The 15,681-nt window shown below is 38.1% G+C and overlaps 1 protein-coding gene across 3 annotated transcripts; it reads left to right on the top strand.

Moving 5' to 3' along the window:
* Positions 1–3,493: 3,493 nt before the first annotated feature.
* Positions 3,494–10,039, top strand: LOC149244615 (disease resistance protein L6-like). 3 transcript variants are annotated; one of them, XM_089374915.1, is made up of 8 exons: positions 3,967–4,027; positions 4,132–4,201; positions 4,308–5,134; positions 5,224–5,394; positions 5,486–5,758; positions 5,845–6,990; positions 7,471–7,572; positions 7,675–10,038. In XM_089374915.1, the coding sequence occupies exons 3-8, from the start codon at positions 4,310–4,312 to the stop codon at positions 8,122–8,124; spliced, it is 2,967 nt and encodes a 988-aa protein (XP_089231041.1). In that variant the 5' UTR covers positions 3,967–4,027; positions 4,132–4,201; positions 4,308–4,309; the 3' UTR covers positions 8,125–10,038. The 3 variants fall into 3 exon arrangements, with proteins under 3 accessions (XP_089231039.1, XP_089231041.1, XP_089231040.1); XM_089374913.1 differs by having other exon boundaries at positions 3,494–4,027; positions 4,132–5,134; positions 7,675–10,039; XM_089374914.1 differs by lacking the exon at positions 3,967–4,027 and having other exon boundaries at positions 4,052–4,201.
* The last annotated feature ends 5,642 nt before the right edge of the window (positions 10,040–15,681 follow it).

Genomic DNA, 15,681 nt, shown 5'->3' with positions numbered 1-15,681 from the left:
CAGACACCCAAGGAGACACATTGGCAAGCAGCCAAAAGGATTCTAAGGTATGTTAATGGGACAAAATAGTATGGTATTTTGTACACCACAACAAATGATTTTAGGTTGGTTGGTTACAATGACGATGACTGGGCAAGAAGTATTGATGACAGAAAGAACACATCAGGATATGTTTTTCATTTGGATTCTGGAGACATTTCATGGGCCTCCAAGAAGTAGCCAATAGTTTCATTGTCAACAATAGAAGTTGAATATGTCATTGCAACAACAGCGACATGTCAAGAAGTTTGGATGAGAAGGATGTTGATGGATCTATGCCATGACCAAAAGGGAACAAAACCTATTTTCTGCGACAACACTTCTACAATTGCATTATCAAAGAATTGTGTTTTTCACAATAGGACCAAGCATATTGATGCTAAATATCATTTTATTAGAGAATTGATTAACAACGATGAAATTGTGTTGCAGCACTGCAGGTCATGGGAACAATATGCTGACATTTTCACAAAGCCATTTGTACGTGAAAATTTTGTTTATCTCAGAGACTATTTGGGAATTGTCAATGATGGTAGTTGTGATTATGGGGGAGTGTTGGAAAAATAATCCCAACCACCGTGTTAAACACACTGATAGCAACCATACTTTTCAAATAGATTTTTGTAAGTTACGGATTTTGTTTGTGGGCTGAAGGACAGAAGTTCTGAGCAGGAGTACAAGTTCCCCATTCTGCAACACACGTCATGCATTTAAGAGCAAATGAGACTTAAATGAAGGGTTGGTAAATATGTATGGGCAAACATTTACTCCACGACTATTTACCTACACTTCGCAACACCTACAAGTTCATAAAATAATTTATTTTGTACAATCGCCCATATTGTGTCTTAATTTTTTGTTCAGTCATGTATTAATGAGTCAACGATATATGTTTTGATAAATATCTATGAAGAAGTCTTTAACAAAGTCGAGGGTGTAAGTAGGTGAAGGGTGGGTGCGTGAAAACAACAATTACTGGGTTTTACTGTTTGTTACTCCACAACCCTGGTGAAGTGTAAATCGCCGTAAGAACTTTTTTTTACTTGGTGAAGGAGCGCAACCTCCGTGTGAATATTTTTCATGCATTAAGAATTATAAGCCAAAGTTTTTTATTGTGTTGCTTCATTTTACTCTGTTTTGTTGTGCATCAAAGTTCTGTGTTTTTTAAGCTTTTGTCTAGTTGCAATTTGTTCGTCGCAACTAAATATTTGATCTCCGCAACTGATTTGTTAAGGGAGACTCCTCTCCTCTTCCCCCCTATAATTTCTTTAAGAGTCGCTCTGCCTGTTGAGCTGTGGATTAGCCGAGGAAGGAGAGTTACTCCATTTGCGATCGTAGGCTAAGGAGGAGATGTGATTGTTAGAGTCGTGGATCAAGTCATCTGGAATTGAGGAGGTGTGATATGCCACGAAGTATTTAAATTTGTTGTGCGCTTGTGTGGAGGAGGTACAGAGTCAGTGTTGACTTTAGACAATGCACCTGTGTGGAGGAGGCACAAACCCCTATTCACATTGTATGCAGTGATAAGGGCATGCTCATCTATTGCGAATAGCATGGAGCCAGTCAGCTAACTAGTAAAAAAAAATTCCTAGCAAAACTTGTGCTATGACCAGCCATGTTGGAACACAATGTCTGCATTACTCTTTGAAAAGTGTGAGGAGAGGTGTTGTCTGCGTGGGTCCAGCAGAGTTAAAAGGGTATTATACTAGTTTATTTGTTCATATAATACCATTTCCCATTGAGAAAGTTCTTGGGATCAAAATTTGAAGGGGATATCAAGGGGCGGGTCAGTGATATGGCTTTATTTTTAGATTTATTCGACTGTGAATTTTGTTATGATCACTTTTTCATGAGGCCATTTGGAAGTATTTTTGGCTTGGGTAGTATTTTTTAGTCAGAAGAATTCCGTGACAAACAATGTGGTTTTATTGATGACCAGAAGTATCAGGACAAGATCTTGCAATAGAATAGTTATCAGTTGTTCATGAGGAAGGGCGTAAACACTTGAATTATGAACCTATTGTTAGAGATCCAGATGATAACGAGGGAAACACATAACTAAGAGCACAACAAAGACAAAGAGGAAATAGAGGTGCCTTCAATGGAACTAACAATTCTTATGGAAGCCAATCATCATCTGAAGCTTTTCCATCTCAAAGCTCCCAAGTAATCTACCGGGGACAAAATAGATCGTATTATACATCCTTAATAATAAGGAGAATGGAATTTAATGGGGTGACTCACAAGGAGCACATGGAATCAGATAAACCATGTGTGGATGGAAAGATTCTCATGCTCAGATGATCGATACTGGAAGTATTGCTTCAAGTAAGCTTGCACTCCCTAGAACATTGTCTATCACCAATGATCAAGACTAACCACATCAAGTGGCCTATGTTAAGCCAAGGAAGGAAAAATGTGACTTTGGATGAATTTCTCCATTAAGAGGGGAAATTGGAATAATGGAGAAATATAAGGTGTTCTAGATTAGTTGTTGGTTGAGATTATGGGTCATATTTAGTTCTTGGATCCTATTTATGAGGAAGTTGTTGTAACTCCTTAACATATCTGTAATTATATATATGTATGAACATTCTAATTGATTGATAATAGTGTCTTGTGCAAGCACTTTTCAAGTTGAGCTTGGCTCGCTTGAGAGATGCTCATTTCCTCCATATTTTGTCTCCCTTAAATTTTAGTGTTCATACCTTTCAAAATCAATAATTAAACTAAGTGGCAAAAAAAGACAACTATACAACCTTCTTTCACTTTAAATCTATCAAAATTATGTAAAATGTACCTCACATTTAAAATTTGAATAACCTTGTAAAAACATAAATTAAAACTATAATTAAAAAACTATTTGCTTTCTAGAGTGAGAAGGATAGCATTCTATCATACACTATCATACACCAACTACTTAGACAAGACACAATATCATAAACCAACTACTTGGACAAGACACAATTGACTTGTGGTGATTCTATATACCATTCACCCTCCATTCTATCAATGCTCACAAGACTTCAAGAGGATAACATTCTATCATACAACCAACCTGGCCAAACACAATTGACATCATACAACAACTTGGCCAAACACAATTGACTTGCGGTGATTCCATATACCATTCACTCCGGAATCAATCAATACTCACACGACATCATATAACAACGTGGACAAGACAAGTCAATTGACTTGTGATTCCATATACCATTCACTCCTGAATCTATCAATACTCACAAGACTTCAATACTTAAATCGGCTCCACCAACTATCACGTTGAATAGGAATACTTATAAACTTAAACAGAGTGCACACACGTCTGCTTCTCAACGGTCTATGATAACGTACCTTCATCGGTTTCTCCTTGGCATCGCTATTCATTCATCTCCTCTCGCATATAGTATAGTGCCTTCGTTGGTTTCTCTCACTCAAGCCAAGCGTTTCCTTTATCTTCGACCGTATCTGATACGATTCCATTCGATTTGTAAGACACAGTAGCTATGGAGTCGGTTGCGACAGAACCGGTGTCAGCAACATACCACGTTTTTATAAATCACAGGGGTCCTGATGTCAAAAAGACTCTGGCCAGCCTCATCTACCATCGTCTCACCACTTGTCATGGCCTCCGCGTTTTTCTCGATCAAAAGGAACTCCACACCGGAGATGCGCTCTCCCGTGCAATCCTGGGAGCCATTCAAAGTGCGTCGGTTCATATTGCCATTTTCAGCGGGCGTTATGCTGAATCACGTTGGTGTTTGGATGAGCTCTGTTGGATTTTGGAGAAGCGCAACAGGAAGATCATTCCTGTCTTTTGTGACGTTGAGCCTAACGACCTTCGTCACGTTGAGAGCGGACGTTATAAAGATGCTTTCAAACAACATCAGTACAAACGCAGAGTCGCCACGGAACACATCGAGAAATGGAAGAAAGCCCTCAACAAGGCCTCGGAGATTTCTGGCGTACTGTGCAAAACTAATGAAAGGTGAATACATATTTTATTAAAAATCTTGGATTTTTCTCAATCAGTTCTGCCTATGTGTTCTTATAACTCTGATGACTGCACGTATTTGTTTGCTGTTTTGGCAGTGATTTCGGAGAGGTTTTGGAGAGGATTGTGAAGGTCGTATTAAAAGAAGTAGAGTCAGAACTATTCGAGGTACCTAAGTACCCACTTGGACTCGATGAAGCGGTGGAGGAAATAAATAATGAAATTAAGAAACAAAGCGAGTTAAATGTTGGTACATCGATTGTGGGTATTGCAGGAATGGCTGGACTAGGAAAGTCAACTCTCGCTACATATCTCTACAACTTGAAACGTTCGGAATTCCACAGGTCTAGTTTTCTGTCTGGTATCAGAAAAGGGAATTTACCATCTTTGCAGCGGAAGCTCCTTCAGGATCTGTTGGGTTGCGATTTTCATATTGAGGATACCAGGCAAGGAAAGGGTATTTTTCGTGATCGTCTACAAGGGCTTCAGGTTCTGATTGTTCTGGATGACGCCGATCATATGGAGCAAATAAATAGTCTGCTCGTGGCCGATGTTGTGGGATCGCGTAGTTTGATTTTGATCACGTCTCGTGATCGGGCTTTACTCAGACGCTCTTCTGCAAAAACTATATTGTACAACGTAAGGCCGTTGCAGAGAGAACATGCCCGGGAGCTTTTCTGCTGGCATGCGTTCTATCAATCCAAACCATACAAAGGATTCGAATATTTGGTTGAGGAAGTACTGAAAATTTGTGGTGGGCTGCCTTTATCCTTAAAAGTATTGGGCGCACAGTTTCTTGGCAAGCGAGAGGAAGACTATTGGCAGCGGCAGTTGGAAAAGCTCTGGAGAAGACTACCAGACGATATAATGGACACGTTAAAAGTGAGTTACGAGGCTCTCAAGCGTGAGGAGAAGGAAATATTTTTGGACATCGGTTGTTTCATGGTGGGAGAGGACACAGAACTAGCAGCTCAAGTATTGGAGGGATTAGGTTACGACGATGTTCTGGATTGCCTGGAAAGTCTCCGTCAAAAATGCCTTCTAGAATATCATCTCGACGTTGAGTCGGATGATGATTCTGAATGCACGCCAGAAAAACCCGTAAGAATTATTCTGTATTTAATCTTTGTCCTGCGAAAAAGAGAGATCCCAGTGGATTCTTATTGCCCCTAATTGTTTGTTTTTCTCAGATTGGTGATGACTATAATTTCTACCTTCCACACCCAAGGGGAAGATATAAAATTTCAATGCATGATCAAATTAGGAGTTTAGCCAGACGTTACGCTATGGAAGAGTTTCGTACCCCTAACCCTCTTCGACTCAGCTGCTCAGATGATATACAGAAGATGTTGCTGTTGCGAGTATGTGTATTCCGTCCCAAGTTTTTTATTGCTTTTAAATAATCCATAAAACACAGTCATTTGACTTAACTTTGTTATTCTCGTTTGTCAGGGCGGAGCAGAGTCGTATGGGATACGAGGGATTCGGACTCAGAAAGGTCAGAATCAAGCTGTTTGCACGAAGTACTTAAAGGGTGTGGGCGTGCGTCTTCTTGTAGTTGAAGTTGAAGTTCCCATAGATTTGCTGTCGGGAGATTTGGTGTGGCTTCGCTTCAGCAATTTCAGCTCTGTCCACTTGCCCCATACAATTTCACTGAGAAACTTACGAGTTTTGGAACTTTACGGTCATGGTGACATGGAGCAGTTATTCCAAAGATTTAATATGGTAAGTACATCTACAGTTGCTCAGTATTTTGTGGTGAAGTCCGTCCCACATTTTATTAAACAGATTATATGCATTGCAATTTGCAGCCTCCTTCGAACTTGAGTGTGTTGAATATTAACTTAAGGAGCACACACCCAAGTACCTCCAGCAGCAGCGGGTCATTTGATATTAAAGGCTTGATAGCTTCTAATTTTTTCCGTTTTCTTGAATGGATCGGAAGGAGCATAAAATTTCCGAGTAAGATAGTGTTGAAAAACATCACATCTTTACAAGTACTCCCTATTGCTTTTCGGGAACTCAAAAGCTTAAGACATTTGGATCTATCTGGCTGCACTAATCTGACGCGACTGCCCAATTCTTTCTCTGAATTAAGGCATCTCCAATATCTAGCATTGCCAGACTGCATTAATCTCTCCATTCCAGTATCTTTTTTGGGAGAAATATCGACACTTGAGTATGTCGATTTCAAAGGCTGTTCTAAACTGCTGTACCTGCCTTCAGGAATCCCAAATCAAAGGTCTTTAAGGTACCTGAACTTACTAGGTACTCATTTAAAATTGCCCTTAAATCTGGAACTACCCGACAGGTTGGAACAACTAAGAATAGGGAGCTCGCACCGGACAGATTTACCAGATTTACCAGAGTCTCTGGGCGATTTGAGGCCGTTAAAAGCGCTGAAAGTGTTGGTTCTCATTGAATGCCTCTCTCTATGGCGCATCTTACCAGACCAAATTGCAGGGCAGGGGACCAATATCGAAGTTTTGGTTATAAGGCGTTGTCCAATTAAAATTTTTAGTTTTGAAAAGCAGGAGACCATGCATTGTGGCATGGGTGTTTTAAGAGATTTCACTTTGAGTGGCACATTCATATCCGAGATATACATCCCTAAAGGTGTTTTACCCAGCCTAGAAACACTCGATCTTTCAGAAAATAAGGACCTGATGCGGGTTAAAGTTCCATCAACATTAGTACGACTAAATCTGCAAGGGTGCTGGTTATTGAATACATTAATAAACCTTTCAAATCTGGTAGATCTCAAATTCCTCACCGTAAATCGATGCTTTAAGCTGGAAACCTTGAACATTGAAGGTCTCACATCGTTGGAAGAGATTCAAGCGGAGGCGTGCTGGGAGCTCAAGAGCATACAAGGTCTGAGTCAGCGGGAACGGTTAAAGTGTCTCCGCATTTCAACAAACACTCATGTTATTTGGAATGACATTTGCAATTTTTTGGTTAGTATTTTTCATTACACAGCATATTTATTGCTATAAAACTGAGTTGTTTTTAGTGTGATTTTTTTGGAAGGTTTTTTGGGTATATTTTTGTGTTTTATTTTTCTAAAATCTTGTGAGAATTCATTGAAATCACAAATTTAATAAGGTTCCTGTATAATAAAAGTGTCCTAACAGTGTCCTAAGTTTTCAGTGTGCTGAATCTATATATAATTTAAAAAACTAATTTAAATAACACAAATCAAAATTTCACTTCAAATTTTTCTACCAAATTCTAGTAAAAGAAACTACAAAAAATCACACCAAAAACAACTCCCTAACTCCTTAAAAAACAGCTCCTTATAAAACTATTATATTTTCTGAAGTAGCACCAATAGTCGTTTTGTGGTTGATCTCTGAAGTGCATCGGTGGGTGTGTAATCTTATCACTGTAACTGTGGTAAGTTTAACAAGCCTAATGGATTTGGGAAATCTGTGCAGACATCGGCCTCTCATGAAAAGCTATCAACTGCTTTCTTTTCTGGAAAACTGGGGAAGTCATCAACTATCCCTCGAATTGGGGAGACGGCGTTTCATGAGATTGTGGGTGTTTAATTTTTCCAGAGATTAGATCTGTAATAAAAATTGATACTTTGAATTATTAAAATATTTATCAATTGAAATGGACTTATGAAATTTGTGCAGGTCACCCCAGAAATACATTCCATCGCGGGGAAGTTTAACGTCAGAGTGGTGGATTTTGTCTTTGCTGCATCTCCATCTGAATTTCATGCGAAGATGGAAGAATTCCAATCGTGTGGTGCTATATTGATGTGCTTTCTCACTTTTCCTTCTCCCCGCGGTCACAGACAGGATCTGTTTCGTGTAAGATTTGAAGCGAGCCATGATGGTGGGTCATTTGATGAATACAAGATCCTCGTTGGATACCCCCCATTTGGTAGTAGTGGATTATACCTTCATGTATTTATGTGGACTGAACAGTCTGATTTGTTTAGAGATTTCAAATGTTATAACAACATCAGTGTATCCTGCAACTTGCACCCCGAGGATGTGAAAAAGGGTTACATTATAATGGTCGATAAGGACACAAAGGTTTCACAAGTTTGCAATGAAATCATAATTGCATTTTCATAATACTACCTACCGTTTTGGTACTGTAAGGGATGGTATTTTCAGTTGACAGGTGATAATGTTATCTCATGTATTTTCAGTTAATGTTATCTCAAGTGAAAGCTAAACTCAGTTCTACTCAGAAGGTTCCGTAATAGTTTTGTTTTACCCATTTTTTCAATCAAGCTACCCCAGTTTCATACACTGTTTTCCCGTTTCTTTTTATCTATAAGCAATTGCATTGGGTGTTACCATCTAATTTCCTCTTTATTTACAAGTACTTTCATTTTTACTCCTAAACAGATCACAGGTCAATATGACAGGAGAAATGCAAATAAGGGCCGGAGGTCTTCTTTTCCCCCGGGAACATGCTCTCATCTTTTCCCCATTCCAAAGATAAGGCAAATGCTGAAGGAATATCCCCAAGAGCTTCCTTACTCTCTCCTATTTGCTATAGGCCGACTCAGGATGAAGAATACTCTCCTTTATCGGTACATGCTGACCTGGACAACATAGATGGCAAGTGCAACTCGTCGATAGGCCTAGAACCATTGTCAATCAAGAGGAACTTTTCCAAGAAAGAAATTTCAATTCTGTCCAGGAACAGAGTAGGAGAGGTTCTCATAGGAGGAAAAAAAAAGGAAATTAAGTACAAAAAAGTTTCATTATGCGGAAGCATTGGTTCGGAGTTAAACTCATGTTTCTCTGAGACTTTATAGGAATCCTTATTTCCTCCATTCGATCCTGGCCCATCCTATGAAGTCAATATTTCTCAGGAAGTTTCTGAATTACGGGACCTAAGAGCAGAGCTTCCCGGTTCATCTACTTCCTAATGAAGATCATGTCTTTAAACAGAAGGGGGCTGAGATCCTCCCAAACCTTAAGATCTCCATCTAATTGCATCCAATCAGAGAATCTGGACTTAGTCCTTTTGCAGGAAACAATGGCTGAGAAGGAAAAGGCTCAGGACTTTCTATTGAAAATATGCCCCACATGGGAAGTCTGTGCCACTAGTGCCCATGGTATATCTGGTGGACTCGCAGCTATGTCGAACCCTAATTTTTTTTCCTTTAAAGCCTTCATCTGGATACTGTAGCGGAACATGTTTTCGTATTCACATTTTGAATATATACGCCCCTTGTAATAACAGAAAAGCATGCTGGGAAAAGGTCGATGCTAGTGGCATCCTGGATATTCATGCCCTCATATTCGCAGGGGATTTGGATTTTATTATGGAAGCAGGGGAATGTTGGGGACATAAGGCTAAGTTGGACCCACTAGCAGTTCTTTTAAGGACCTCTTCAACCACAAGATGCTTAAGGACGTAGCACCTAATCCTATTTGTCCAACTTGGAGAAATGGGCGATCTGGAGTTGACGGCATAGCAAAAAGGCTCGACCGTTTCTTTGTCCACTCATTTTTGCACGCGAGAATGAAGAATCTTTAGACTTCATCTTTCTGGAGTGGAGTGAAGAAAAGGATCTAAATGCCCTACCCTTCAATCCAAATTTTATCGAATTGTTCTATAACTCTTGGAGCCTTCCAACTTTGTCTGATAATGGGAGTTCGATGGAAAAGCTGTGTCTTAAATTAAAGAGGCTTAAGTTGGAGGTTAGGGCCTAGACCACCATGCGTAAAGAAGGGTTTAGAAGGGAAGAAGGGTTTAGAAGGGATCTACTTGCTATTGAACAGGAAATCGCTTCCCTCTTGGACATTTCGAATACTGAATATTTCTCAGACCAAACCAAGAAGGCCGTATTGGATCTGGTGGACAAGAAGAACAAAATACTTAAATATCAGGAACAGGAAGGGGGGTTTAAAAGCAGAGTGGCTTGGATCAAAGACGGCGACTAAAAAAAAAAATCATAGAGCTGCAACGAAAAGGAAGGTTGCTAATTTAATCTGGCATATTCGAGATGAAGCTGGTGTAAAAAATTTCTTATTGTCTCTGAGATCTTTCAATACCGAATATTTCACTAACAAAACTTAACATGATCTATTATTTAAGATGGCATACCTTGATTAACAGCGGAAGATGTAATCGCTACCATCTTCTATCTTCTGACTCCTGACAGTTATTCTTCTTCTCAGAATTCGGTTTCTCTCCTCTTGCCCTCACTTCCTTCATGCGCTTCTTGATGGAGAAGAATACAACTCTTGTGAGGGAGAGAGAGGACCCAATCCTTTATATATCATTTAACTCTAATCTGGTACGTCCATCATATACCAATTCAACGCTTAAGATTAATCACAGATCTAATGCTTTAGATTAGAAACTGCTTTAAGATAAGATCTAAATGCTTTAAGATTAGATCGGGTCACATTAAGATTAGAAACTGCTTTAACGTTAAAAGTAAATGAGCCTTTTGTTGTTTCTAATAGCAGTTTCTAACATTCTCCCACTTGACCCAACTATTCATAATATTAAGTGTTGAACATCATACTATGATAAATTGCTGAGAGTTATGGTGGTTGTGCACTATTAATTCAATGCATTCCCTTCCATATACTACAATACCAGCAATCCATCAATTCATACTCATAATTTATATAAAACAGCATAATGGTCCACATAATGTCTTATATCATAATGATTAAACATGATATCTTTATAAGACTCTTTCTTGTTTAAAATTACATAAAATACGTACTACTACATTAAAACAAGAGACACATAATTGTATATCAGAAACACATAAAAGAGCTCAGAATGTCACACATCAATTATTATTAATACAACCAAGACCTATTCTTTGAACATGTTCCTTAAATTGTTTTGGTTGTAACCCTTTCGTCAAAGGGTCTGCAATCATAAGTTCTGTCCTGATGTGCATGATTGACACTCTTTGTTTCTGAACTTCATCTTTCACAACAAGATACTTCAGTTCTATATGTTTGGCACCTTTAGAGTACTTGTCGTTCTTTGAGAAAAATACTGCTGCAGAGTTATCACAATAAATTTTCAGCGGCTTGCTAATGGTGTCGACAACCGCAAGTCCTGAAATAAAGTTCTGCAACCATAATGCATGAATTGTGGCTTCAAAACATGCCACAAATTCCGCCTCCATAGTGGATGAAGCAACGATAGTCTGTTTCGCACTTTTCCATGATATGGCACCTTGAGCAAACATAAACAGGTAACCAAAAGTCGATTTTCTAGTATCGATACATCCAGCAAAATCTGAATCGCTATATCCAATCACCTCCGATTCGTTGGACCTTCTATACATGAGCATGTAATCTTTCGTGCCTTGTAAGTACCTCAAAACTTTCTTTGCAGCTTGCCAATGTTCCATTCCTGGATTACTTTGATACCTCCCTAACATACCGACCGCAAAGCTGATATCCGGTCTAGTACAGGTTTGAGCATACATTAGGCTACCAACAAAAGATGCGTATGGAATTGATTCCATTTCCTTTCGTTCAACATCATTCTTAGGACATTGCATGAGATTGAATTTATCACCTTTCTGTACAGGAACTGTTCCAGGTGAACACTTACTCATTCCAAATCTCTCTAGAATCCTTTCGACATATCCTTTCTGAGACAATCCCAATATTCCTTGTGATCGATCACGAAATATTTCTATTCCAATCACATAGGATGCCTCTCCCATATCTTTCATTTCAAAGTTCGTTGAGAGAAATTCCTTAGTCTCATGCAATATACTTAAATTATTTGCAGCAAGCAAGATGTCATCAACATAAAGGACCAGAAAAATAAACTTGCTCCCACTGATCTTTTGGTATATACAGTGATCAACCGTATTTTCCTTAAAACCAAAAGATGTAATAATGGTATTGAACTTAATATACCATTGCCGGGATGCTTGTTTAAGCCCATATATTGACTTCTTAAGTTTACACACCAATTGTTCTTTACCTTCTACAGAGAAACCCTCAGGTTGATCCATATAAACATCCTCATCAAGATCTCCATTCAGAAAGGTTGTTTTCACATCCATTTGATGCAAATCCAAATCATAATGAGCTACTAATGCCATTATTATTCTTAGTGAGTCCTTTTTTGAAACAGGAGAAAATGTCTCCTTGTAATCAACACCATCTTTCTGAGTGTAACCCTTAGCAACAAGTCTAGCTTTATACCGTTCGATATTACCACTAGAGTCGTGTTTGGTTTTAAAAACCCATTTGCATCCGACTCTTTTACAGCCATGTGGTAACTCAACGAGATCCCAAACTTCATTATGTTGCATGGATTTCATTTCTTCTTTCATGGCATTAATCCATTCCTTTGACTCTTTACTTTATACAGCATGTGAAAACGAAACTGGATCCTTATTGATTCCAATATCATAATCTGATTCTTGCATATAAACCACATAATCATCAGAAATAGCCGACCTACGATTTCTTTGAGGTCTTCTTAATGCTACTTGTTGTGGTTCATGCATATCAGCATTATGTAAGTCATTTCCTTCAGGAAGTACTTCTTCATTTATATGTTTTTCATTATCATCATGCTGTTCTACAACAGCTGGAACAACATTTGGAGTAATAGTAGATGGAGGAACTATTCTAGGCAATGTAACATTTACCCTTGTTTCCTTTATTTCTACTATTTCTCTTCGAGTACTCCCACTGACTTCACCATTTTCAATGAATCTTGCATTACCAGTTTCTACAATTCTTGGACTATGATTAGGACAGTAAAACACATACCCTTTAGATTTCTCAGGGTAACGTAAAAAATACCCACTGATCGTTCGAGAATCTAATTTCTTTTCATGTGGATTATAAATTCTCGCTTCCGCTGGACAACCCCAAACATGCAGGTGTCTTAAGCTAGGTTTCCTGTTAGTCCATAACTCAAAAGGAGTCTTTTGAACAGCGTTACTAGGAACCCTGTTCAACAAATAATTAGCGGTTTTGAGAGCATACGACCACAAATTCTTAGGTAGTGTAGAATCTGACATCATACTTCTAATCATATCAATTAACGTCCTATTGCGCCTTTCTGCTACACCATTTTGCTGTGGTGTACCTGGCATTGTGTATTGCGCACATATGCCATGACTTTCGAGGAATTTTGCAAATGGACCTGGACACTGGCCTGACTCATTATATTTACCATAATATTCACCACCTCTATCAGACCTTATGATTTTCACCTTTTTATCGAATTGCCTCTCAACTTCCTTTACAAATGTCTCAAGGACATTCACAGATTGAGATTTTTCATGAAGCAAATAGACATAACCATAATGGGAAAAATCGTCAATAAAAGTGATGAAATACTTTTCTCCATTAAAAGCTGGAGTGTCCATAGGTCCGCAAATATCAGTGTGTATTATTTCAAGAAGTTGGCTGCTTCTAGTGGCTCCTTTCTTATTATGTTTGGTTTGTTTACCTTTAATACAATCCACACATAATTCTAGATCACTAAAGTCCAAATTTGACAAAATTTCATTACTTACTAATCTCATCATTCTTTCTTTGGATATATGACCTAGTCGTTTATGCCACAAGAAAGCAGAGTTTTCATTCAACCTGCTACGTTTACATCCAACATTATTTACTACATTCAACAAGGAATTCGCATAAGTGTCATTCAGTTTCAATTTATATAAACCATTAATTAGAATACCAGAACCAACATTATCAGTATTCTTATATAAATCAAAACAACCAGATCCAATCATACATCTAAAACCAGAAATATCCAATTTACTTGCGGAAATAAGGTTTCTAGATAATGAAGGTACATAAAGGGTACTGTATAAGTCTAATACATATCCACTTTCTAGAATTAGACGATAAGTCCCAATGCCTTCAATTGAAGATTTCATTCCGTTTCCCATAAAGAGAAAACGATCTTCATTTGGATTTATGGTTCGGATCGTAAGAAATCCCTGCATATTGTTGGAAACATGAGTTGTAGCACCAGTATCAAGCCACCATGTATTAATAGGAACTTCAACTAAATTTGATTCAAAACATACGAAAGATAGATAATTACCTTTCTTTTCGAACCAAGCTTTCCTTTTCGGACAGTCACTTTGATAATGTCCTTTCTTTTTACAGAAATGACATTGAACATCCTTTAGTTCCTTCTTTTCCTTATCCTGCCCATTCTTAGCAGGTGCCTTTTTCTTCTTGAAATGACTTGATTTTCCTTTCTTTTCTTTACCAGCTTTATTACTCACAAAACTTACTGAGTGATTCACTTGATTTTTCAAACGTCCTTCTTCCTGAACAAGTCTACTGGCCAATTCATTAACATTCCACTTATCCTTTATAGTGTTATAGTTAATCTGAAAAGGTCCATATTCAGAAGGTAGCGAGTTCAGGATGAACTGGACAAGAAAAGAATCCTCCACTGTAAGTCCCAGGGAGTTTAACCTTGTTGCAAGATTATTCATCTCTATAATGTGCTCTTGCATAGTTCGCGACCCATCAAACTTCATGGTCGTGAGTTCTGCCATAAGAGTACCAGCGAGTGACTTATCAGCTGAACGAAAACGCTCTTCCACAGACTGCATATATTCCTTAGCACTTTCTGTTTGTGGAATTGTTGACTTGATGTTGTTAGCAACAGTCATCTTAATAAACATAAGGCTCAATCTGTTACTGCGTTCCCATGCTTTATGGTGTGATTTTTCTGCCTCAGTACTATCTTTTGTAAGAGCAGTAGGCTTATCCTCAAGGAGTGCCAAGTCAAGATCCTGAACACCTAAATGGAAATTGACTTGTTCTCTCCATTCAGAAAAATTAACACCAGTGAACAATGTAACAGATGATGCATGTGTATTCATGGGAACTCCTGCAAATTAAAAATGAAATAACTATAAGCTCATAACTAACGCAATTCAGATGTAGACATAATAGTATAATATAGCACTCCTTTGGGTAGATACTATCTTATACTTAACATAATTAAATACCAAAACATAAGTAGGTAACAAATATGTTCAATTAAATAGAACTGACATCTTTGGATGATCAATATTTATTTAATCAAAATATCTATTAAACCTCATCATGTCAACTAGGTATAGAACAAGACTTTCCTTTGGGTAAGTTCTCAGGTTCTATCAGTAGTGACGCCAGTTTTAATTGGTATTATTATAACTGGCAATTTCTATCAATAATCATTATGTCACTTATGCACTAAATGATTATTCTGATTTTGACCACTTTGGTGATTAACAAAATCATAAATCTCATGTGCATAAATTAATTTATAACACATACCTTATGCAAAACAATCAGTCGTAGAGCAATTACTTTTATGCCCAAATTTCAAACAATTATTTTGTACCAGTAAACTCTAATCGTGCAAAGCCAAAACAGTAAATGATGCACGAAAAGACCCTAAAAACTCTGAAATTGTAAGACCCTAAAAAGGAGCGAGACACATTTGGACACAGTTCGAGCAAGTACTAAGATTTTTACAGAGTCTAGGAAATATTTCGGTCACATCGCAAAGGGGAAAGGGCCTCAGTTCCGATTTTTTAAAGGTTTTATTTGGCTTCTTGCGAGATGGTTTGTGATCCATTTGAGACATGGAGATCCACCTCTAACAGGCTACGCAGACACGTCTCTTTCAATTTTCAAGAC

The sequence above is a fragment of the Pinus tabuliformis genome, chromosome 8 (genome assembly GCF_031772625.1).
Source record: "Pinus tabuliformis cultivar Carrire ecotype Pingquan chromosome 8, CPIR1, whole genome shotgun sequence".
NCBI classification, from domain to species: Eukaryota; Viridiplantae; Streptophyta; class Pinopsida; order Pinales; family Pinaceae; genus Pinus; species Pinus tabuliformis.
The sequence above is the reverse complement of the archived record's forward strand: the minus strand, read 5'-3'. Positions and strand labels throughout refer to the sequence as shown.

Bases quoted from the DNA above. Each gene is read 5' to 3' on its own strand.
- LOC149244615 (XM_089374913.1), top strand. From the start codon at position 3,546: ATGGAGTCGGTTGCGACAGAACCGGTGTCAGCAACATACCACGTTTTT. The intron at 5,395-5,485 runs GTATGTGTATTC...CTCGTTTGTCAG, and splicing joins AGAAGATGTTGCTGTTGCGA to GGCGGAGCAGAGTCGTATGG. The intron at 6,991-7,470 runs GTTAGTATTTTT...AAATCTGTGCAG, and splicing joins ATGACATTTGCAATTTTTTG to ACATCGGCCTCTCATGAAAA.